Source organism: Neolamprologus brichardi, chromosome 10 (assembly GCF_056152115.1).
Source record: "Neolamprologus brichardi isolate AB-2024 chromosome 10, ASM5615211v1, whole genome shotgun sequence".
Lineage (NCBI taxonomy): Eukaryota > Metazoa > Chordata > Actinopteri > Cichliformes > Cichlidae > Neolamprologus > Neolamprologus brichardi.
The window spans coordinates 30,084,109-30,107,946 of NC_142113.1; the positions used below are offsets into that span (position 1 = coordinate 30,084,109).

Below are 23,838 nucleotides of genomic sequence, written 5' to 3' on the forward strand. Positions count from 1 at the left end.
AGTGCTACATCTTCATTTTATAGAAAGTCTGTGGCTGATTGACGAGCAACAAAGAAAAGAAAAATCAAGTTTTTATTTTAACAAGTTTTCTTTTATTGTTATTTGGAAATGCATCATCATGCAGTCTTCAAGTTATTTGGCACACTACACTGTAGAAAGAAAAACATTTCCCCTCTGCTTCTGTTGCAGTGCATCTCGAGCCTCAGAGATTTCCTGCAGCGTGAATCAGTCTAGTTCCCTAAAAAACAGAAGTCATGTTTAACCACATCCAGTACATACATGACGTAAAACAGTCTGTCAGCCAGCGTTGGTCCACCTGACTCAGAGATCTTTACAAAGTAACCCAGACTGCTCTGATGATTTGACCTGTGAAACATAAATGTTATTTCAAACCAGTCTTTCCATTTAGGACAACAAAGTTGATACCGGCTCACTTTGATGAAAGACATTTTGGTGACAGGTTTTTTAATTTTGTAGGATGAAAAATATGAAAGTGCATGTGAGCTTGTTCAAAAAGATCTATGTGGTTTATGGATGCATGCCAACAACAACCTAGAGATGATCACTGAAAAAGCACTTTAGCTTCTCTTTATGGTTACTGTTTACTCAGCAAGAAACGCTGGGAAAGTCAAATCAATATCAAAATCCTAGATTATGCATCCCACATTGTTCCACACAAACAGTCTTTGTCCTACAAACAGTCAGTTTGTTGGGATCTGGTCACCTGAGTTCTGTCTTTCTGAATATCCTGACATATTCCTCATATGTCAGGTCATAATCCATGTCAGGAAGCTCGTGTTAGAATATCTCTGAGGTGTATCTGTGACTCTGCAGCAGCCTGAAACTCCAAGAAGAAAGTCGAGTAACTGGGCAGCGATAGATCGAGCAGTCCACCTAAGCATAGTTTTAGAGAAGACCAGCATTAGTGTTCCCTCTACTACATGGACACAAAGTGAACAAAGCTGGAATTCCTGGAATTCTCTGACATGTGGTCATAACACATCGTAATCCAAGCATCTCAGATGTGTGGGTCATCTGTGACGTTTTCAACTTGGAGAAGGTCGACGTCCATGCTGAGAGCGTCTTTCTCCCCCTCCTCCTTTCACACCGTTTAGTGCCCTCCCTTCCAGGCTTATCCAGATCTGTCAATACACATCTTCAGATACTCCCTCCTACTCTCCCTTTTTTGTCTTCTTCACTTCTCCTGATATCTCCATACATCTGGAAAAACAGCTCCATGTCTCTCTGCAGTTTGGTGTTTCGGCGGTCGGCGTCTGCTTTGGCTCGCACCATCTTGCGAATCTTGATTTCAGCAACACTTTGGCTGCGCTTCTGCTGCTCCAGGCTGGCCCGCAGGACTGCAACCTGCCTCTCAAGGACGTCATTGCAGCGCTCCAACCTGCAGAGACACCATAAAACGTGGTGAAGGCTTTAAGCAAACACTGGTGGCATGCCACACTGCCAAACATCAGTTTTAATTATTATATAGAATCATTTATGCTGATTCTGTTACAAGGGAGTTTTTCCTTGCCACTGTCGACGAGTGCTTTCTCATAGGCGGTTGTCTGATTGTTGTGATTTCCATTATTGTTGGCTGTATGTCTGTGAAGGTTCTCAGTCATCCAGGTCATTGTAGTCAAAGGAGCTTGCAAAGAAAAGCGTCTGGACTTCTTTAAGTTGCTTGAAGACGTTTCACCTCTCATCCGAGAAGCTTCTTCAGTTCTAAGGTCAAATCTGGGACTCCCCACCATTTGACCTTAGAACTGAAGAAGCTTCTCGGATGAGAGGTGAAACGTCTTCAAGCAACTTAAAGAAGTCCAGACGCTTTTCTTTGCAAGCTCCTTTGATTATTGTTGGCTCTTCATCTTAAAGTGCTTTCAGGCAACATGATTTGGCACTATATAGATAAACTGTATTCAATACACTGAAGGTATTGGTGTCTCACCTCTGTATCCTGGTCTGGTACTCGGACTTCTGCTGGGCCATCCTTTGTCGCAGCTCATCCAGGAGTGAGTGGGTGTCCCTGGGTTGTAGATGATCTTCAGCCCCCTGGAGATCAGGAGAACCTGAGGGAAGGAAGACATCTGAGCTGCCTGTACTAAGAGGGCTGCCACTACGTACTGAACCCGAGGCTGGAGAGTTTGGGTGGTGGATGTGGTCGTCATGGTCAGTATCACTGTTTTCATCATCATCCTCGTTGCTATCTTCATGATCGTCTTTGTCACTGTTTTCCTTCTCTGCTTCCTGATTTGAAGGCAACCCTCCATTTCTGACTGGACTAACTACACCGACATCATCACTGCTTTCATCCAATGGTAAAACCTCGCAGGAAGACCATGAAGAGGAATCCCTCGTGTGCTCCACTTCTTCAAGCTCTGCCTCATCTTCACCAGTTCCAGTGTGGCCTCCGGAAGAGTTCATTTTCAAATGTCCATCAGTGACATCCATCATCGGTGGGTGTAGAGACACTCTGCTCAGATTGTCATAGGCGGAAGGGGTGCTCTCCTCCTGACCCTCACTGCTGCCCCCACTGGCTGTTTCTGGCACTGCACCCTCTTCCTCAGCACCAGCAGAGCTCCAGAAAGCAGAGCTGGCCTCTCCTGGGCCTGGCCAAACTTTGGTCCAGCCCATGAGCTCTGGTCTGGGCTTAGAATTTTCTGGCACCTGGAAGCTGGTGTCAGAGGCTTGAACATTTGGACTGGGTGCTATTTGGTGAGCGTTATGTTGGTGACAGTCGACGTTATGTCTGTCAGAGTGGTGCTGAGTGGGCTGACTGGAGGAGGGCGTGGGGTAGAAACAGTTCCCCGGGTGAGAGGAGGTGTAGCGGTGTCCGAGATGTCTTTTCGGACCGGAAGACAAGTCTGATTTGGCAGCAGCTGAGAAGGCACAGCTAGACAACAACAAAAAGTTAGAATTTGAAGTTGAGGCACATTCTTGCAGCTGAAATCATTTTTTCTTGCAAACTTTAAAAGTTTTAATGACATCAAGTGACAATGAAAGAATGCAAGTAATGATGTGAAGGAAGAACAGGTTGTTGGGATAGACACAAAGACTGGGGATGATTATCTGGGATCATATCTCTTGCACAGGAAGCACGTGAGCAAGGCTTAGATAGAAGACAAAGTCTGGAGGAAAACAGAAGAGGACAGGTACCTATGGCAAGCAGGTGAGGTGTGGGTAAAGCCACACATTCTCATTCCCAAGACATCACAAGTTGATGCTTGGTTAGAAACCTGGTCTCATCATATTTTAATTATATTTAATTTTATTTATTTAGCACCAAATCACAACAACAACCACCTCAGGATGCTTTATATTGTAAGCTAGAGACCCTACAATAATAATCAAGGTATACCCAAATATCATCATTTTCTGAGGCACTGATTTTAATAAGCAGTGTTGGGAAGGTTACTTTTAAAATGTATTCCATTACAGAATACAGAATACATGCCCCAAAATGTATTCTGTAACGTATTCCGTTACGTTACTCAATGAGGGTAACGTATTCTGAATACTTTGGATTACTTAATATATTATCATGCTGTTTACAACTACATGAATGTACTATTGCTGTGATTTATTACTGTTACTGAAGGTCCGCGGCTCCGAACCGTAGTAAAGGGACCTCTGGCTAATACGGTGGGTTCTGTGTCGGGCTCGTAGCCGAAAACTAGCTTTACTTTGTTGTCTGGGTCAACTTTGTTTGCGAGAGACAGAGAGAGGCGTTGAAAGGCTGCTCCAACGGAACTTATTGTTTTTGGAGGAAAACACGAACACGGTGTACAGTCGAGTCTTAATAGCTTACTTACAACTGGGCTCGTCAGGCTCTCTTCTTGGCTGCAGTGGTTATTATTATATTTACATGCTTCCAGCTCCCGTTTTTGCTCGATGACAGCTCGTACTTTTCCTTTTTCTTCCTCCCTCGCTCACAGACACATAACGGGTATGACAGTCCATTCTCCCTGCAGCACGGACTACACTGCCTATGATGCTACATTCTTTAGAGCTATACCTGTAGCATTCTGCCTATTAGCTTAGCACAACTACAACAAAAAGGCCTCTCTCACCCAGGAAACAGCAGAGAGAGAGCGTCACCCTGTAACCATGGCAACCGTAACGCTGCCGCCTGGAACAACAGAACGTAGCTGTCAAACAAAACCCAAACAGTCCTGACCCGCCACAATATGAAACAGGGAAGTACCGCCGTGTAATCCGTTTATTTCAACAAAGTAACTGTATTCTAAATACCACCTTTTTAAACGGTAACTGTAACGGAATACAGTTACTCATATTTTGTATTTTAAATACGTAACGGCGGTACATGTATTCCGTTACTCCCCAACACTGTTAATAAGGAACAACAAAACTACAGGATTCCACAAAAAACAACCAGAAGCCAAATTGTTGAGTCCTCTTTACACCTATTTATTGCACTTTAAGTTGCTCCTACTTTGGTTTGGCAGAATTACCCAGCGTGTCACAATCTGAGGCCAGTGGCTACTGACAAAGTTGACATGTTGACAGTGAGAATGACTTGGCCATGATCTCTATTGTTTACAGCTGTGCAAAATCCTGTCTCTTGTTCGTTTGTTGTTGTCTCATTTCAGACCTTTTAGATTTGGATCTGGAGACTCTGTGTCCTCTCTTAGCTGCTATTTGTTGTTTGTCGTACCTCTTTGGGTCTGTGTGAGCTCCGCCCTTGTCTCCATCCTCCTGTATCTTCTGTATCTGAAATGTGTCCTCATATTTTTGTTCGCTAAGTGAATTGTGTCTTGCTCCTTTCTCCCTCTGAGCTTTGTCCTTATCTCTTCTTCCTCCCTGTAAATTGTGTTTTCTCCTCTCACTCAGCCGGTGGTGTCATCTGTTTTCCATTTGTGGGAAGTGTCCGTCCTTCTCCCTCTGTGTAAATGTTGTCCTTGAGTATTGTGTGTGTGTCTTTCCTCTTCCCTGACCTTTGTTTTTGTGGTGTAGCTGCTCCCTAGATCTCTTCTGTATTTGTCATTAAAGTCTATCGACATATTACTAATCCTTACATTAGGACCTATTTGTGAGTACTGACTTGGTTCCCAGAGCACCCAGAGACAGTGTAAGTTTTGAGTTGTGAGGTTTCCACATTGCGATTGTTAGCTGATGGTGAAGTTGTTAGGGCAGGTCAGTTTTACCTGGAGCTCTCTGCGTCTGCAGCAGGCTGTCCCGTCTCCCTGAAACGCTCTGCTATGAGAGGCAAAGACAGCTGGCGAGGGCAGGGCAACGGGTGGAGATGAGGCTGCTTCAGAGCACTTGGAGATCCATGTGAACTTCTAGTTGGGCGGGCATAGACGGGTGGAGGAATTTTTGCAAACAGAGACTCGTGTTCTCTGATCAGCTCTAACATTAACACCTGGACCAGCGCTGCACCTAGAGCACAGACAGATATTCTCATTAGACCTCGCTGCAGTCAGACCAATCAGATGACCACTATTATATCGGGCTAGTCGGGTGTGTATGCTGCTCACTGTGTTCTAATATTAACTTAAGGAAGAAAGAAGCACTGGCTGCAGCACATGGAGCATAATAGCATCACAGCTAAGCAAACATGGAGTCATGCAGCTGACTAATTTGTGAATTACACTTCTAAACGATGACATCATCATTTAAAACCATGGCATACCGTACGTATTAAGATTAATGTTAAGATTCTTTATTTGTGATTGTAGAAAGATTCAACAACATTTATTTTGGTGACTATCAACCAACGGCAACTGATAAAAGTGGCTTAAAAACTCACATACACACAAAAATACTAGTAATTAAAAGAGCTATCAAAAGTATCGATCAAAATAGCAAAATGTATCAATGAGAGGAATACATAAAATTACACACAATACAAAATATATAAAGATATTTATTAAAGCTGCTCCACAGTGTATATTCTGGCTTTTTGGTGTTTTGAAAGTGACTTGTCAGTCACAAAGAAGACACACCCTAAAGCTTACCCTGCTTTATCATCCATTTAACTCTAAATATGGGACCATAACTTTTAAAAATGAGCTTCACGCTGTACTAAAGAATATCTGAAATTAGTGACTAGTGAGAAACTCATCTTCAGGTCAATCACCGAGGTCATACCCATGAGACGAGTAGTAGAGTCACCCCCTTGTGGCCAATAAAAATCATGACGGTTTATGGCATTTCTGCATTAACTTCTCTTTTCACACTTGGAGGCTGCGTCTGCCTTTAAAATAAAATCCACAGATGGCACAAGTGTTCATGTCCTGTTTACCTCCCACGATGCTTTGTGGGTCTTCGGCTTTGGCTCGGAGGATGTTTGGTCCAAACACGGTGGCCAAATTCTGGACACTCATCTTGTTGGTGCAGGAGTAACTGTGGACCTCAGTCAGAAACCTGCACAAACACACACACACACACACACACACACATTTCCAGTACCCATGACAAGACTAATCAAAAAACACTCATTCGGGGGGGGGGGGGGTGTGGGGGGGGGGGGGGGTGTCTTACTGGCAGATAAAGTTGAGCAGATTGAAGTTTGCAACTGGTAACTCATGAAGAAGAATTCTTAACTCCCTTAAACCCTAAAAGAAAAAGGGGAGCAATGCATCAAGGTGACATGTTAAACCACTGAAGGCTAAAATAAGAGTGCAGATTTCCAGAGGGGTGAAGCTGCTTTTAATCAAACAAACTGCTTGATGGTGCAGTGTGCAGTTACCAGTGTGCGGTCACTCGACAGCTTTTGTCCACAGAGCAGGAAGTCCTGGTAGTGGCTGTAAGGAACCAGCGGTTCAGGCAGCTGTCTGAGGTAGAGCTTCAACAGTGATGCCACCGTGTGGACGTCTGTGTTACTGCAGATAAAACGTTTTATCTTAAGAGAGCAGATCAGAAGAAAAGCAAAGGGAACATTCAGAGAGGAACTTTACCTATCGAAGGATGGCCTCTCTCCTGAATCGAAAGCCTCCTGCAGCTCTTTGACTAAACTGGCCCGTCCAGGCTGGCGAAACAAGCCCACTTCATGCAGGCCTCGCTCTCGAATGAAGGTCACGCATTGCTCCACCACCAGAGGAACCAAACGCACCCCATAACGCCGCTCATACAGCACCGTTTCCTCCAGGCGCTGACCAAAGACCCCTGCAAGAGGGCAAGATTTACTGAGAGCTCTTTCTGAAGAGTCTTCAAACCATAAACAATAATAAGACTTTACAGTGTTCGGTAAGACTTGTAGGTGACCTTGCACATCACATAGCTCTAGTCGCATAGAGTCAATTTGACAACATGAGCAAGAGGAGGCAGGGATGCATGCATGAACTGTATCTGGGATGCTTACAGTGCCAAAGTGTTGTGTTTGTATAACAACACATCTCAATCCTTAATCTCAGATACCCTTCATCTATATCGAGCAAAACCAAACGAAAGCAGGATATTTTTAAGCTGTGTACCAGTGAAGAATGAGAAATAAAGCCAAGGAATACATGTACCTGTGAAAGGGATCCAGACACCCTTGTTAAGGCTCTTCAGCCACTCGTCACCCTGACCGGCGCTGTTGGATAAAAAGAAATAGGAGCCTGGGCTGGCCAACACATCTCTGTTACCTACAAACACACAAATGGGGAGATGTTAAGGAGCTTACTCAGGTCAAGTCTGGACTTGTTATAATAAATCCAGATATTATTACCTATCCTCATAGTACGTTTATAAAAAATCAGATCATAATTTAATTGATTATCACTTGTAAAAGCAGAATAATGGTGCAACATCTGCATTTCAGTCACAGCGTTTACAGTTTCATTCACAGATGCTGCAGCCTCACTTTCACTTCCCTCCCTGCACGCATTTCTTCTTTTTGTTCTTCTGCTTGTCTCTGAGATGTGGAAGTGGAAGGCTAGGTCAAATCACAATTGGCTGGAAGCTCACTTACAAATTAAAATTTAGTGATACGCTCCAAGGCTGGAGGGTACCCTGGGTGGGTAAAACACACGATCAGACCGGATACATATCAGTTAGATTTTGAGCAAAGAGAAAGAGAACAAGGTAATGATTGAATCAGAATAAATATTTCAAGTAATTTTGCAGACACGAACCATAATGTTACTCTGTCAGCAGTGTTGTCTGGATGAGTCATCAGTGACTAACTGTTGTGATATTGGGTTGATGTCATTTTATTTGAAAGTGTTCTGTTTTATTCTGTTATCGTTTGCCCCTCCTCATTAGTTTCAGCTGGGTTTAGGCTGTCACACCTGCGCCCAGTTAGTCATTGGTCTCCTCAGTGTATTTACCCACGGATGTCTTTTCCTCTGATGGCAGATCATCTTGTATTCACTGTAGTAAAGTAATTCAGGTCTTCCTGGATTCCCCACTTTTTTTATTTCCTTGTGTGTGACTGCTGGACGGTTCTATTGATGCTCCTTGATTGTTTGCCACATAGATTGATCTCCTGTTTATGCCTTGGCCTCTTTCGATTTATTCCCTCTTTCTTAATATAGTGCTTCAAGCAGAACGGAGCAAAAAGATAACACGCTTAAACAAACACCCTGATTTTCATTTGCTCTCTTTAAATCCAGCAAATGTTGCCTCAAATGACAGACTTTATCATACTAACATTAGACCTCTCCACACTTGATGAGTAAAACCTTTAGAGTTTGAGCAGCCTCACTGTGCATCGACTTCCTGAATCAAACTGTTTTTATCTCTCTTCCTTCTCTTCCCTTTAAGCTTTCTTGTGATTGGCTGCCCATCATGAACACACACTGGAGCAGCAGGAGGGCGGAGCTTCTGTGGTAGAGTGTGGGGTTGCAGCAGTCTGTCTTACTGGATTACGATTATTCTTTGTGGCACTGATTCAATAAGATGCTGGAAACATTCCTCTGACATTTTGGTCCATGTTGATGTGATAAAATTCATGCAGCTGATGCCATGATGAGCCCAAAAGTGCTCTACTGGATTGAGATTTGGTGACTGTGGAGGACATTTGAGTACAGTGAGCTTTGTGACGCATCAGCCATTAGAAGATGGGTACACTGTGGTCATAAAGGAATGGGCTTAAGCAGCAACAATACTCAGCTAGGCTGTGGCAGTTAAGTGATGCTCAGTTGGTCCTAAGGGACCCAAAGTGTGCAAAGAAAATATCTTCCACACAACCAGCATCCTGAACACAAGGCAGGATGGATCCATGCTTTCATGTGACTTACATGAAAGCATGGATCCAAAGGTAACAGCAGAAATCAAAGCTGCTGACTTTGTTCAGTCCCTGCAAACTGTAGCTCCAGGTATCTGTTCTTAGCTGAGCTTAACTTCAAAGTTTGGTTGTAATGAATTGTTATTTGACTTACTGTCGTCTTCTTATCACCTTGAAACAGTCATTTCCCTCTGATTTCTGCATCAACAAAGCATTTTCACCCAAAGAACTGCTCACTGGACAGTTTGTCTTTTTTTAAGCAGTGCCCTTTAAACCCCACAGACAGGCTTGTGCAGAAAAATCCCAGAAGATCAGCAGTTTCTGAACAGACCAGCCTGTCTGCCATTGACATCCATGCCAAGTTCCAAGTTGCTTCCACATTTTGAACTTCAGCAGGCTCAACCATGCCTAAATGCACGGAGTTGCTACATGTGATTAGCTGATTATATATTTGTGTTTACAAGCAATAGGACAAAAGCAGACTAGATCTTCTTTTAGTAATTTCATTTATAGTTATAATGAGGAAATTCTATATTTTCTATTGTGGCATTGTTGTATTTTTAGAATAGTAATCCTGTGTAAGCTGGACTTCAGCAAAGCAGCACTGTTGTATCTATATATACCCATTCACATATGCATTAACCTTCTGATATAACCAGCATCAGGACACAGAGACATCTCCCCACTTTAATCACTGACTCTTGACGCTTTCCTCTCTCCTCTCATCCTTTCATCCTTTCATGCTCCACTGTCTGTACTCCTCAAAGTCACATGAAACACACAGACACATGTGTCTGAAGCACACTAAAACACACACATCATCACCTGAATCTGAAGACCCTGACTCAGCATTTAACAAGTGTCACTCAAGGGCAACACACACTAACTCACACAGCTGGAGTTTAGGAGAGATTAGCGATGGTGTGTGTGTTGGTGTGTCTTACCTTTGTGGCCCGTACTGTCATGCTTCCAGGACTTGAAGCAGCTGAGTCCCATGCTGCAGCACTCCTGCGAAGCGCAAACTTCACACGGCAATGAGGAATTTTTTTTGAAGACTAGTAACTGAATGTGAGCATTTCGGAGAGTGCAGTTGCATAAAGATGGAAAAAACAAACAAACAAAACAAGAAACTTCTAATTTTGCTGTCGTTGCACTTACTCTTCCTCCTCCTATCAGCACCCAGTTGCATCTAGCAGTGTTTCAGTCTGGTTTTGAACATCTTGGTAGCTCAAAAGGAGTTGGAAAAACCTTTATGGGAGATATTTCTGGATGGACGTGGACCATGACATACACAATCTTGGAAATGTCCTTGGGTGAAGGTAAACTTTAGATTCTTGGTGGATAATACTGCTTAAAGAGAAGTTCTGGTAGAAATATTTTTAATATGAAATTCCAGATGGAAAACTGGCCCAGCAGGAAGCTTTCTTGGGAAGTTTCAGATAATTTTTTTTCTTTCTTGTGTCTTCTTGTTTTCCTCTTCTATTACTACCCAGTTTTAGTTAGTAGAGTAGTTTTGAACTTCTTGGCACATCATAAAGAGCTCATACTTGTTCAAAAAAACTTCAGAAACAGACATCGTTGGTGGACAAAGACCACAAAACACATGTTGTTGTATAGACTTTGGTCTTTTTTTTAGTTAAAACTCTTGCAGAGATGCATTTGATGAAGAATTGACCTCAATTTCTTGATGAATACTGTATCAAATGTACATAAAAAAGTGATCCTGATAGTGACAGAAGCTTAATACTATGGAGAATTGTTTTTTACAAAGAGCTTCCTTCTTAAATGTAAAGATAATCACACATTTCTTAAAAAGAAGTCCAAGTGGATATCAAACCTTAAATATAGGATCCAAATGATTCAGTTCCTCTTGAAGATGATTTCTTGGTGGATATTGTAACGTCAAATGCCTTAAAAGGAAGTTTAAACCAAAGCACGAGATCCAGAGGGATATTAAAGTCCTGGAAACCTCAACTTGGCCTTGATTGACAAAAATTTCGACAAAGAATCTTGTAAAGCTGCTGTTCCTATCTGTAAACAGACGAGGGGTGTGAGATTTTAACTTCAAATGGAATGATATCTCATGGTTACACAGCCTCTTTCGATACAAGATTTCAGCTTTGGGGTTTGCTGGACAAACACATTATGGGAGGTTCCTGGAGGGTGTCTGTTCTTCTTTAAAGTTGTCATGTTAAATTAGATTTCTAGTGGATATTACTGGACATTAAGCAAAGGGAAGTTCCAGTATACTGCATTCTTTCCCACCTCTGCAAGCAGACAGCTCATCTCTCATGCTCTTCTTAAAATAGTTTTCCCATCTTCCTTTGAAAATCTTCATTGGGCTTGAGCACCTTGTGTTGACTACCTAAACAAAAAACAATCAAAATTTTTGGCAGCATTTTTTTCAGCCATCTCTGCTCTGTGAACACAAATGAAAAGATGCATAGCAAGCACAACCTTCCAAATGTTCCAAGTTGCTTGTTAATGAAGCTTCTTCAAATTCAAATCTTCTCCCTGCAGAACTTCTGTCACATGTCAGTCATTACCCCAGCAAATTTCTCTATATCCAGACCCCAAAACGTCCAGTCTTCATTTTTCCTTTTCCTCAGACACCCATGAACTCATCACTACCTCCAGGAGTGAAACGTCTCACTTTACTTCCTGTATCTCACGATGACTATCAACGGATCAGCATGATTTCCACCCGTCTCTCCCTTTGCATTTCTTTTTCATTTTATATTTTCTTTCAGAAGTTAAAAAGTAAAACCATCTATCCCCCTCCCCATTTTCAGTCCCTCCTACCAGAGAATCAAACTACTCCATCCTCTATTTGGAAAGACACAATCTTAATACTTATTCCTGCATCCTTCCTCGTCTCCCTCTTCACGTCCTTTGCTTTATCTGCTCGTTATCTTGCAGTCTCGCTCCAGTTACACTCTACACATCTTAATGTCCACGTCATTGCCAGCCCTTTCCTTCTTCTTCCTCCTCTCCATCCCTTTCTATCTGTATCTCTCGTTGTCCCTCCCTTTGTCCCCATCCAGCTTGTCCTTCTGTCTCATTCCCACTATCCCCTCTCTCTCTCTCTCGCTCTCTCTCTCTCTCTGTCTCTTAATTTCCCAGCAGTCTGTATGCCCCCACTTGCCCCCCTCCCCATTTACCTCATCAATAACCATAGTCTCTGTGTGTGCGTGAAGGCTGTGCATTAGGAAAATTGGTTCACTGCGACGCAGTGCTGTTTTACCAAAGTAATCACAGCTGATGGTGAGAGAGAGAGAGACAGAGAAATGGAGAGAGAGAGATGATCTGGCTCAAATTCTGCTGCTGCTGAAGTATGGCCTGCTGCAGAGAGCGTGCACACACACACACACACACACACACACACACACACACACACACACTGGTACCATGATTCAAGCAGACATCAAAGTAAGAGAGGCTGGCCGGTCCAGTCAACTTTTGAACTCCATTAAAGTATGAGGAGCCTCTCTCGCAATACAGTCCAATTCAATAAGCTTCATTGGCCTGATGTAGAATATAATGTACAGTGTACTCCTGGAGCCTTTTTCAATACAAGGAGTCAAATAAACAGTTGTCCTGCCTACAGGTTAATACATCAAAAGAATGTGGACATGTGAACTTTACAGTCAAGCTCGACCCCACGAGAACAAAAACAAAAAAGGAGTGGTCGATTTTAAAGGGGGCTGAACAGCCACAGGTATAAAGGGGCCCTCTTGTGGTCATATGAATGACCGCATGTAAACCATCCAACATTTGGACAGATCTAATGTTACACAGAATCTGTATGAGAGTGTCTCAGCTGTAGGGCCAGGGGCTCCTGTAGTTGAAATGATGCTGTAGTGATGTGTAGGTGGACCAGTTTATTTTAGGTGTTTACCCTAACATAATCTTCAGGCAAACTTTGACTTGTTTTAACATTTGACAGCACAAAAAATACCTTAACCCTTTAAGACCTACCATAGAACCAAGTCCGCCAGAGCTTATATTATATTTTTACATGCTGTGGAGCCATGTTTGGGAGCATTTCAAGTTGCTATACATCAATACAACCATTACAGCCTAAATTTTAATAATATGTCTGCATTAAGTGTATAGTAATTACATAAATTGCAAAAAAGTGCAATAAACTACAAAAAAATTGAAAATTGTTTTTGTTTTTTTAACATATATTTCTAGTTAGAGAAATTTAAGAGGCTTATCCCTCAAAACTGTAAATACAAAAAAGTTGCACAAAATAGTTTCCCACCACAGGAAATTTATTTTGAGTGTTTTCATAGTTTTATTTTTGAAATACACCAATTTTTATACACTGCAGGAAAAACGAAAATAAATATTATAATTCAAATTTGCAAAAAAGCAGCATATGCATCAAAATAAACTATTTCCAGCAGTGCAATATGAGTCCTAAGCATCCCAGAAACGACACAGAAAGTCATAAAGTCAAACATAACTTTTAAAAACACCAGTATAGGCTCATGAGGCCCTGATGGTAAAAAAACCTACATTTCCGCGAAAATGACGTCACTTCCGGTTTCGGGCAGGTCATGGCGGACATGCGATAGTTCACGCCAACGTCTATTCCACCATAGTAAGTGTTATGAACAGCTGATCGGATCGGCAAAGCGTGTTTCTGGAATATTATGTTTTTGTTGCTGCAAGTGCTTTTTATGCAGTTTTTGCAAAGCTATATGTGGAAGGAAACTGTGACCGAGGACAAGCTGATGGCATAAGATGTAAGTACAACTCCTCCTGTTTCATATGCAAAAAAAATTATTGCGCTAGCTTACGTGGTTGCAGAGCTACTGGGATTTAAAAGTAGTTGCACAAAACGGAGCGTGCAGCTCCGACCGGTTTTAAAGGGGTAAGTGTCATTCTTTTATCCTGAAATTTGATGATTTTTCCTAAAAGTATCCAAAATGTGAATAAAATCTTTACTTTCCCCTGGGGCTGTTCCGGGCCTAATTTAATCTGTATCTGTTCAGATGGATTTTAGATCATTTCAGTGAGTGTGGCAAACAGATGTGTAAGTCCCACACATGCAAGGTTTCCTAACACTGCATTAAATGTACAGACTAGTTTGCAAAAAGCAAACTAATATTGATAATTCTAGATTGTACTCAGGAGGACTGTCTTTATAATACAGCAGTGAAGACAGTGTCTAATGATTGTGGTGGTTATATAATAAAACAGAACAGTTCCAGAAAGTTCTTCCCTTTTCGCTTTTAATAAACTACTTTAAAGTCATTATGGCAGTTAGTTTTTCATGTTTTAGGTAAAATGATGTGTGAAAATACACATTTATCACTGAAAATAAGGGTTGTAAATCCTAAAAAACACGCTCTCCCTGCTCTTGGAAACATTAATTAGACTTTAACAATTGTTTACTGATGTCAGACGAGCTATTTTTACATTTTAAATCAATCTATGATTCAAAATTACTTATTATGATTGGCCTGGGTCACAACTCCCCTGAACTAGATTCATGAACAAATATGAACAGTATACAAAGGTTAATGGCATTATAAAATTGATCTGCAAATGGATTCTAGATGCAGTCTAGTAAGATTGATGTCCCCAACCTAAAAGCAACCATAATGTTAACATGTTCAGATGCTGCCAGATAACGCAGTCGAGCACTACCTGTTTGAAAGCCAAACAATCTCCAACAGCCATCGCGCCTAAAGCTTTTTAGCCCTGTTGAATCACTTCCTCACTTTTTCTGAGACAACAAGCAGCCTTAAGTAGGAAAAATAAAAAACACAATAACAAACACAAAAATCCCAGTTTGCAACACACAGTTGTATCCGTGTCTGTCTGCTCGTGCCGTACTGTAACTCTGCTGGTTTGTGTGACTGATTGACTATATTCTAATCACAGCTGAGAGCTTTCACATCTGCCTGTCAATACATCTGGCAGTGAAAAGGACACTCTTCATTAGAAAGTGGTGTGTGTGCGTGTGTGTGTGTGTGTGTGTGTGTGTGTGTGCGTGCTCTGCACTAAATTAAATGTGTCACGTCCTCACTATGACTGCATGTCTGTAATGAATCACATGCGTGGAAATATTGCTAACCAGGAGCTCGTTGTCTTCTTTTTCTGAAAAAAAGAAGAAGAATTGATCTCCTTAGTCCAGCAACCTCTAATCACACACACATATCAATCACATAAACTGTCCAGTGGGTTGATACTATAAAGAACAATACAATATAGCACACAGACTATTTATATACTGGTTCTGTTGTTAAATTGTAAATGAAAGCTGTTCATGTTACTCAGGAAATATGTTAAATTATCTACTGAGGACTTTATGTTTTAAAGAATTGAACTTGTTGTTCTGTAAAGTGTCTGTGAAGGTTCTCAGTCATCCAGGTCATCGTAGTCAAAGGAGCTTGCAAAGAAAAGCGTCTGGACTTCTTTAAGTTACTTGAACTCACCCGAAACTCTGGCTGATTGGGACCCACACCCAGTTTCACACCTTGGCTCAGGCGATTAGAGGATCATCAGGGGGTCCTTTTGTCCCTCTGTGGGGGGAAACTCCCACTAGGTTTATATCTGGGACTCTCCACCATTTGACCTTAGAACTGAAGAAGCTTCTCGGATGAGAGGTGAAACGTCTTCCAGTAACTTAAAGAAGTCCAGATGCTTTTCTTTGCAAGCTCCTTTGACTTGTTCTGTAAAGGAAATTCCTAAAAAAACAACAACCTGACCAATAAAAGCACTATAATTGCTTTATAAGGAATGAAAGCCTGATTATTGGGTAAAAAGAGAAGAATATACAATGAAAAAGTCCACATTTTAAGATAAAATAGGATTTTGGAACTCAAACTAAGTTCTAAATATAAACAAAATGTCAGATTCAGGTGACTAAAATATGAGGTTAAAAATATCTGCACACCTGAATGAACGACAAGTCTTTATGATGAAGGAAAAAACAGAAACTGATAAATTATACACTGTAATAAAGAGTTCAGCAGAAAAACAGAAAATGTCCTGGTAATTTTCTGCCAGTACATTTTGTTTTTTTTACGGCAGTTGACAGACTTTTCCATAAATGATAAAACGGAAAATTCTGTAGATTTACAGTATACTCTGTACTATTTATGGACATTTCCTTCTGTATCACTAACTGATATTTTCCTTTAATAGAAAAATTGAAAGTTCTGTTTATATAGCATTTTCAGGCACTTCTTTCACTGTAACTCATTAAATGTACTTCTTTATATCCTATATTTCTATACAATTACAACCTAATACACCACTTGCGCAAAATTTTGTAAATTAAAACCTTTTACATCAATCTGTGCTTAGTACACAATAACATTGGTACAATTAATGTCAACTATTCTTCATTCTCCTCAACTCAAAAACTATACTAAAATATAATGACAGCACCCAACTTGTCATTAAATGACTCACAAACTCACAAATTTGAGCATTTTTATTTCCTTGAAATCAGTTTTCCCAAATGTAAACGTGTTTATATACATTCATTCAAGTGGCTCCAAAGTGTTTTATTCAAACAGACAACCTGACAAACAAAAAATGTAATATTTAACAATATGTTTACATTTAATAATATCCAGAGTACCTTTAAGTTAGAATCACTGGTTGTTTTGCCTCAGCCAAACAGTTATGGTGTGGTTTTCATCCATGTCTATCCACTCATGATACAGTATACACACGTAGTCAGTTATAGCCACTCACTTTTGATTACTGAATTGCATTTACTTCATCAACGAAGTGAATTTGTGTGAACATTTGTCCTGGATCAACTCTGTGGGGTCTTTAACTTACAATATAACAAACTTTGAGTCAAGATTTGTTGACTGTTGATGCCACACCAGAGTCTATTTAAAGAAGTTTAAAGTTTACAGTGGAACACCTATATCTATGATCGGATTTTCAAACACTATCTTTAACAAAGAGAGAGTAAATTATCAGGAAACAAATACAGATTAAAACACAATGGGAAATAAAACATCTAAGAGTAATCCTGAAAATGTCAGGAGTAAAGTCACAGCAAATGATATGAGGCTATTCCTAGACGAATAGCTAACAGTGTTACACAGGAGCAGTGGCAGCAGTTTCTATCAGGTCACGCAGATCAAGCCACCACAGAAAAGATTTGTAATTTTGTAGAGAACATCATCGACGTGCTCGCAGTCGGCAGGTGTAGAACTGACGTTTTGCCGGGACATCCCCTTCACTAACAGAAAACCAGTGGTCCCAAAAGAGACAGAGACAGCTCCTGAACGTGGCTCTAGGTGCAAGAAAAAATGCAAAAAACTATATGAATGCTTGTGCATGTGCTGCATGCAGACTCCGAACACAGATGAAAGACAGTGAGGGGCAAAGTACAATAATAAGTGCTTGTCCGGATGAAGACAAACTGTAAACAGCAGCTAAGTGAAAAAAGATCTGTGTCCACAAATCCTCAGCAGTGACAACACTTAAACAGCATAGTTCAAAATCCTCAGTGCACACCTTTTCTTGTTTTTTGTTTGTTTTCAAATTGTCTTAGCTGTTTAACTTTAAGTAGAGGGAAAAGTACATATTTGCACCACTAAAAGGCCTGTCAGCGTCTCTACCACCTCAGACGCTTGAGAGACTTCCGACTGCCCTCCAAGGTGCTCAGGAACTTTTACTCCTGCACCATAGAGAGCATCCTGACGGGAAACATCTTAACCTGGTTCGGGAACAGCACCATGCAGGACAGACGAGCTCTACAGAGGGTTGTGCGTTCAGCTGAGCGCACCATCCGCTCAGAGCTCCCTGACCTGCACTCAATCTACAGCAGGCGGTGCTGGACCAAGGCCAGGAAGATCGTGAAGGACCTCAGCCATCCCAACAACGGACTGTTCTCTCTGTTGAGGTCAGGAAAGCGATTCCGCTCCCTGAAGACCAACACAGAGAGACTGAGGAGGAGCTTCTTCCCGCAGGCGATACGGTCTCTCAATCACACCACCACACAGGACTGACCCACACATATAGTTCTTACACACACTGGACACTCTGGACATTGTTTTCACTTCATCACTTTAAGCATATTTGCACAACACTGGACATTATATTCATTATATTATATTCATTATATTATACTCATTTCCAGTTAATATTTGTACAGCTGCTGTTATTGTGTGTATATATATTTATATTTCTCATACATTCTTATATATGTTTATATATGTCTATACTGTGTATTTTGTTGTACAGTTATCTTATTTTCAACTTTAATTTATATATTTTATCTTATTCTTTCCCAGTTAAATTACCCTTCATTCTAATTTGTGTTGTAGAGTTATCTCATTCTTAACTTAATTTTTTATATTTTATTTTATTTTATTCCTTCCTAGTTAAATTTACACCTTTTTTATTTTCATATTTATTTATTTATTTATTTCCTATCTTATTCATAGCCTTTTTTTTTTTTTTTTTTTTTTAAGGTCACGAGCAGTTGTCCAAGCATTTCACTGCATATCGTACTGTGTATGACTGTGTATGTGACAAATAAAATTTGATTTGATTTTGATTTGATTTGAAATGTTAGAGAAGCCTCTGAAAACGAGGTCGCAGTTACTTCCCAAGCAAAAACTTCTGCTTATGCGCACAGACCCTAACCTGCAACAAATAAGACCATAATAAGACAAGTGATTACAAAGTGACACCAGAGGGTAGAGGAAGAGCAAAGTGACACGTTGTGTGTGCACAATTTCTCTTGGTACGACTTCATATGCCAGTGTGAGTCCTGAATGCAGCCTGCATCGTAGTTTTAGATTTTCTGAGTTGTTCAGTTCATACAGGAAGTTATTCAGAGGAAAAAAAGAGAAACAAAAATACATTTTAAAAAGTTGTTTTTTGTTGCTGTTGTTTATGTTTAAGCTAAAAAATGAATAAAAATACAAAGGATTATAATACATGTAGAGTTGCATACAAATAACAACATTCTGTTGCAACATAAGCAGTTTATAAATAAATTAAGATACATACCTTGAAAAACTAAACAACCACAACATTAAACTCTCCTTATTTGTAGAGAAGGTGATCAGGCTTTTTCTTCATTCCCTGAGACCAGCTGGATCATCACCAGCTTGTATCTTCATCCTTTTTTCACTCACTGAGGTCTTTTATTTTCTTGGCCATTTCTCTGAGCTGGAAAACCAAAGTGTGTGTTCACATATGAAATAAGGAATATTTTCGATTAGTGATAGGTGTTGATCCACTTCTCAAATAATCTCTAAGGACTTGAATTTTTAAGAAAGACACATATATCTCTGCATATATCAGCCTAAAAGCTTGATACAGACATTGCAGTTTATAATATGACAGCATCCCCCACAAGGCATATAGCACCCCTGCACACCAGCACTGTGCTTATATTATACTTCAATCAAGATATAGTTATTATTTATTTATTTATTTATAATTATTATTATTTAATCATATTAGCACAATCACATTAGCACAAGTACAAAAATATTCCACATACTTGATTCACATGCTGCTCAGCATTTCATAAATTACATTTTCAACAAATCTTGGAGTAAAAATAAAGTTACAAGGAAAATGTGTCTATTTGCAAATATTAATGAAACATTTCTATGTGCTACAGAATGGACATAATGATAAATGTGCTGAGGTGAAAATAAACTTTCAATAATATTACCACTCTAGTCTGTTAATCGCCAAATTAATCTATGCTGGACAGCTAGCTAAAAGTCTTTACTTTAGCAGCCCAAATAAGAGGCTAACATTAGCTTTTGTTAGCGTCAACCAGGAAGGTCTGAGGCTTAAACTATGGTTAGTATAAGTTTGCCTGAAACCTTTTAACGTTTACAGTAGAGGCAACCGTAAAGCATAGGTATTATTATAGTATTTATTAGAGTCTAAAATAATTTCTTCCTCTCTATACATTAGTAGAACCATGAATTTTTCACTTTTCCCAGTTATCTACATGGCGGACCGTTGCTAATTAGCTAGCTAGCAGTCACAGCTGTGTAAAACCCACAGAGAAGCAGACAGCTAACTATAGGATTTATGAAAACCGGTCCAGCCACTGGAGGGCAAAACTGGTGTTATCATAGTGAAAAATAATTTAACATTAACTAAAATTAAAAGCTTAAGTCATGTTAAACCTAAGTATCGATTATTTGAAAAATGACTCGGCAAAATATTCCCGACTCATGTAGAGACAGGGCAAGGCGTTCCCAGGCCAGCCGAGAGATATAATCTCTCCAGCGTGTCCTGGGTCTGCCCCGGGGCCTCCTCCCGGTGGGACATGCCCAGAACACCTCACACAGGAGGCGCCCAGGAGGCATCCTTGTCAGATGCCCGAACCACCTCAGCTGGCTCCTTTCGATGTGGAGCAGCAGCGGCTCTACTCTGAGCCCCTCCCGGGTGGCCGAACTTCTCACCCTATCTCTAAGGGAGAGGCCAGCCACCCTTAGGAGGAAGCTCATTTCTGCCGCTTGTATCCGCGATCTCGTTCTTTCGGTCACTACCCACAGCTCGTGGCCATAGGTGAGGGTAGGGACGTAGATCGACCGGTAAATTGAGAGCTTCGCTTTTACACTCAGCTCCCTCTTCACCACGATGGACCGGTGCAGCGTCCGCATCACTGCAGCCGCCGCACCAATCCGTCTGTCGATCTCCGGCTCCCTTCTCCCATCAGACCCCGAGATACTTGAACTCCTCCACTTGGGGCAGGAACTCATCCCCGAACCGGAGTGGGCACTCCACCCTTTTCCGGCTGAGAACCATGGCCTCAGATTTGGAGGTGCTGATCCTCATTCCCGCTGCTTCACACTTGGCTTCGAACCATTCCAGTGCGAGCTGGAGGCCCCCACCCGATGAAGCCAACAGAACCACATCATCCGCAAAAAGCAGAGATGAGATTCTGAGGCCTAGAAATCCTGTCCATAAAAATTATGAACAGAATCTGTGACAAAGGGCAGCCCTGGCGGAGCCCATCACCCACCGGGAACGAGTTCGACTTATTGCCGGCAATGCGAACCAAGCTCTTGCAACGGTTGTATAGGGATCGAATGGGCAATGGCACCCCATACTCCCGCAGCACCTCCCACAGGACACCCCGTAAGAAATGAAAAGCAGAGTTCAGTAAAGTTCCCTAGACTCTGGCTATAGCTTGCTTATTTGGTAAAAAAAAGAGAAGAATATTTGACAAGAAAAGTCAGAATTTTAAGGTTAAATATGGTTTGAATTAGAATGAAGTTCTTAATAATAAAAACATAAAAATCTGGTGAGTAAACAGTCTGAAGACATGATCAGTTTTTTAGAGTGTAAGACCACTTGTCTGACGGTGTTGCCTTTCAGTCTCCGTTTCCCCTTCCCGTCTGTTTGTGGGCGTGGCTCCTTCAGCTCGTTTTAGGCTCTGAACTGCACACCTGTCCCCATTCGAGTACTCATCAGCTGCAGTGTATATATACAGCAATCCTGTCATTCACTGATTACTCTGTCACACAATGCAGTTGAAAGTCAAGGCTAATAGTTTTAGCGTTTGTTCTCAAGTTTAGTTTACTCGAGCTACTAACGCAGCTTTCCAGTGCCTCAGATTTTCCATGTGTGCCAAGTGAAACCTCTTATTCAAGAAGCCTTCCTTTCTTCTCTCCATCTGTTCCTCAGGAATGACTTCTGACGCTCACTTTTTCCATGAGATCGTTTTTAATAAGCTCTTGAAAACGGTCATGTTCTTGTCTCAGAATTTGAAGAATGCCAGTTGTTAAAGGTGCGGATGTCTTTACTTTGAATGTTTTGAAAAGAAATCTAAGTAGTGGTGGGCGTGAAACAGTATCAAAGTGATGCAACAGTGCCCTTTCATGTCCTCTTACCAAATTAAATACGTTTTTATCAAGTTTCATTAAATCTTATCTTAAACTGTGAATCAAATAAACAAGACTGATTTAAATATATTTTGGACTACAATATTTATGTATACATTGTGTTAAATGTAAATAAAGCTTCTTTTAAGTGAAACTGGATGTGTACAAGTAGCAGCTGCAGCTTTTTTATGACGTTTTTAAAGGAATTTCAACATTTCTATCACAGGAGGTAATAAAATGGAGCTCATCTGGACAAATCCAGCATTGACGTCATTGCACAAACCCTGAACATTTGCAGCTAATTGAAAAGACTGCATTTAGACCATAGTATTTGTGTCGTTCTCAAATTTAGTTGTAAAACTTAAGATATTTTAACAGCCAAAAATAAATTTTAACTACTAATGTTTAAGCATCAGTTGGTTTTTCCTTCGTTTGATTATGTACGCTGTTAATTTCTTTTTGACCTAGGATGATCAACACTAAAAGATTTATTTAAATTAGCGCATTTATGAACAGTCATCTGTGAAGCAGTGAAAAAAGGTGATCCTTCAATGATCCCTCTGAATCAACTCTGGGCCTAGAAATGAACTCTGAGCAACACCATATGCAAGAACTGTGACGGGGTTTGGGTTTTTAAAAGGTTGAGAGATTCTAAGATTCAGAGATGACTGAATATCACACTTTAGTGCAGAGCTATGTAGGCTGTAAACTAAATTCAATCTGACACAGCAGAACAAACCTGTTAGCAACTAATTTAGCAGGGATATTGACAATATAATAACATAAGTTCTAGACTTTTTGGGAACTCTAAGTAGGTCTTTGTATTAAACCAGTGGTATTATTCCACAGTTTGATTTTGGATGCATGTCATCCCCTTTAGTCCTTCATCTATGATAATTTGTCAAATGAACCAAAAACAAACTCTTTACTCATAAAGCATCCCAAGAAGAATGAATAACCAGTTTTCATGTTTCTGGGTTTGTCAGCACATAGCAACAAAAGTTAAGTGTTCAAGAGAAAACTTTAACCTCACGAAGTAGTAGTTATCAAACATAACTCTGGTTCTATGCTTACATTTCAGCATGTTTTGTTGTTATTTGCTGTATTTAGACTTTATTATTATTATTATTTGTTATGTTATATTAGCTTTGCAACATTTAATTTAAAGATCGGAAAATAAAAGATACTGCTCTAAAACAGCATCAGTGAGTAATAGCTTACTTTTTGTCTGTGAAGGTTCTCAGTCATCCAGGTCATCGTAGTCAAAGGAGCTTGCAAAGAAAAGCGTCTGGACTTCTTTAAGTTACTTGAAGACGTTTCACCTCTCATCCGAGAGGCTTCTTCAGTTCTAAGGTCAAATGGTGGAGAGTCCCAGATATAGCTTACTTTTTGTGGATCCGAGCCTTAATGCGGCACTGTGTTTACATGGAACCACAGTTATGTATGATTTGCTGGTGGATCGTGTGCCCCGTGTCATTCATAGAGTACATCACCTAATGTCCTGCATCATCCTGTATCCACAGTTTCAGACACAGTAAATGGTAAATGGCCTGTATTTGTATAGTGCTTTACTAGTCCCTAAGGACCCCAAAAGCGCTTTACATATCCAGTCATCCACACATTCACACACTGGTGATGGCAAGCTACATTGTAGCCACAGCCACCCTGGGGCGCACTGACAGAGGACTGTCAGTACACTATGTTTTCTCCTGAAGGATGAAAGAGGAGCCTTTACGGGGTGAGGCTAAGGGTCGAGGCAGGAGCAGCCCCCGTGTCCTTTTTCATTACAGCTGGCAGAGGATTTTACTGCCTTGA

At 40.8% G+C, this 23,838-nt stretch overlaps 1 protein-coding gene across 1 annotated transcript; it reads right to left on the reverse strand.

Annotated features, from left to right (window-relative positions):
* Nucleotides 1-117: 117 nt before the first annotated feature.
* LOC102784779 (rho GTPase-activating protein 24-like) lies at nt 118-10,173 on the reverse strand. The gene is made up of 9 exons (XM_087847522.1): nt 10,114-10,173; nt 7,473-7,586; nt 6,918-7,125; nt 6,710-6,842; nt 6,502-6,575; nt 6,263-6,384; nt 5,163-5,397; nt 1,946-2,890; nt 118-1,399 (listed from the first exon to the last, which is right to left on the reverse strand). Exons 1-9 carry the CDS (start codon nt 10,163-10,165, stop codon nt 1,159-1,161), a joined length of 2,124 nt encoding a protein of 707 aa, XP_087703648.1. The 5' UTR covers nt 10,166-10,173; the 3' UTR covers nt 118-1,158.
* Between the last annotated feature and the right edge of the window lie 13,665 nt (nt 10,174-23,838).